This window comes from Sebastes fasciatus, chromosome 10 (genome assembly GCF_043250625.1).
Source record: "Sebastes fasciatus isolate fSebFas1 chromosome 10, fSebFas1.pri, whole genome shotgun sequence".
In the NCBI taxonomy this organism is placed as follows: domain Eukaryota; kingdom Metazoa; phylum Chordata; class Actinopteri; order Perciformes; family Sebastidae; genus Sebastes; species Sebastes fasciatus.
The window spans coordinates 10,048,131-10,050,029 of NC_133804.1; the positions used below are offsets into that span (position 1 = coordinate 10,048,131).

General features: G+C 34.0%; 1 protein-coding gene across 2 annotated transcripts in view; it reads right to left on the reverse strand.

Annotated features, from left to right (window-relative positions):
• The window catches only part of tenm1 (teneurin transmembrane protein 1), a 213,779-nt gene that overhangs the window by 2,128 nt on the left and 209,752 nt on the right, over nt 1–1,899 (reverse strand). For both annotated transcript variants that reach the window (XM_074648019.1, XM_074648020.1), the window contains one exon: nt 1,849–1,891. In XM_074648019.1, coding sequence (XP_074504120.1) covers nt 1,849–1,891 — 43 coding nt within the window. The remainder of the gene's footprint in view (nt 1–1,848; nt 1,892–1,899) is intronic.

Sequence of the window (1,899 nt, forward strand, 5' to 3'; positions counted from 1 at the left end):
AGACTTTTAATGATAGCTGAAATCCTGTCAGCCGTTTCAGTTTCAGGTTCCTGGTATTGTGCATGCTGTCACACCGTCTTAGCAGAAGCACTTGAACAGAGCCATAATTAATGTCATTGGTAACACCTGTGTTTTTCCAACTATGACAAGTCAAAATGTCTGCTGGGAAAAAGGTCTGTAGCAGGAAAGTGGTAATTAATGTTTTTACTTTCCTAGTCTTGCATAGCCAGACCTATCTTCAGAGTGCTGTGTCAGCGCTATAGAAAGCTCCACACATTATCATTCAGGTATTGGGGGAAAAAATTCTTTAAACCAATCACTCCAACACCAACCATCGTCTTGGGCAACACTAAGCACAGGATGCAGCGACGGTGGCCTTGCAAAATAGATGGAAGAAGAAGAAGAAGGTGAAGAGAAAGCTGCGTGAAATACGCGGCCAATGGCAGCCTTATACCCACAGTCTACATCTGGTGAGTCTGACTATTATTTCCCTGACAACACCATTGTTAAAATCTCTGTGGTAAAAAAATTCTATTAGGGATTAGGGTTGGGCATACAATACTGTATAATGACTTAGTATCTTGAAATAATGACTCAATATCTCAAATATCTTAAAATACCAAGACACCTTCTCAAAATAATTACTTATTATGAGTTAATATCTCAAAATAACGAGAAACATTGTCAAAATAATTACTAAGTATTCCAAAATAATGACACAATATCTCAAAATACCAAGAAACATTCTCAAAATAATGCCTTAGTATCTCAAAATAATAAGACATTTTCTCAAAATAATGAGTTAGAATCTCAAAATGTATTTTTTTATTTATATAAAAAGGATCCCCATTAGCTGATACCAATCGCAGCTAGTCTAAATGTCTAAATAACAATACAATATCTCAAAATACCTTTAAATGTATCTCAAAATAATGGGTTTAGTATTGCAAAATAATGAGAAACTATCTCAAAATGTAATGACTTAGTGATCCAAAATAATGACATTTGAGTGACATTATTACTAAGTCGATACTAAGTCATTACTTTGAGAAAGTTCCATACAGGATCTTATTTTTTCATCACAAGGCTAGGTTTTCATCTTTTGTTTCTCCATAGTATTCTTTGCAGTTGTTCTGTGATGAAATGATCATATTGCGTTAATAAATTAATTAACCAAATTAATAAAGCCAAGCAAATTAGTTAAAAAATAACAGAATTTAATTAAGTTATTGTTTTTCATATCTGCAGTTTTGTCCCATGTAATGTGTAATGGTGAAATAGTTAATTGCATTAATTTAATTCACATGTGAGTTTACATAAATTACTCATGTTATGATACATAGGTTTGCAACAAACAACCATTTTCAAAATTGATTAATCTGACTATTGTTTTTTCGCTTAAATGCAGCCTTAACCAATCCTTCGAGATATCCAATTTACAATGGTATGAAACAGATAAAAGCAGCAAATGAGAAACATTCAAGTTTGACTTAAGTGACTTTAATGGCAATGCATTGATTATCAAAGTGTAAGTTTTCTATTGACTAGCTGATTGGTCGACTAATCATTTCAGCACTCATACTACTGGTGGAAAACATTCTTATTATAACGTATCGTGGATTTCAGCCATATTGCCCATTAGTAAGAACGCAAATGAGTCATCAAAAATATTGATATGTTCTACGGGAGGAGACACGAGAGGGCGAATAAATACTAAAACATATATTTTTTAGATAGATTTGGCATATACCAAGGGATAACCAAACTATTAACACAGAGACACACAATTAGAAGAAGAAGAGCCATGCTACTGCAGGTGACTGGGGTTTGTAGTGGTGGAAAGCTCACCTTGCTGGAGTCCCAGTCCTGCGTCTTTGTCTGGGTCTTCATCAGTTCATA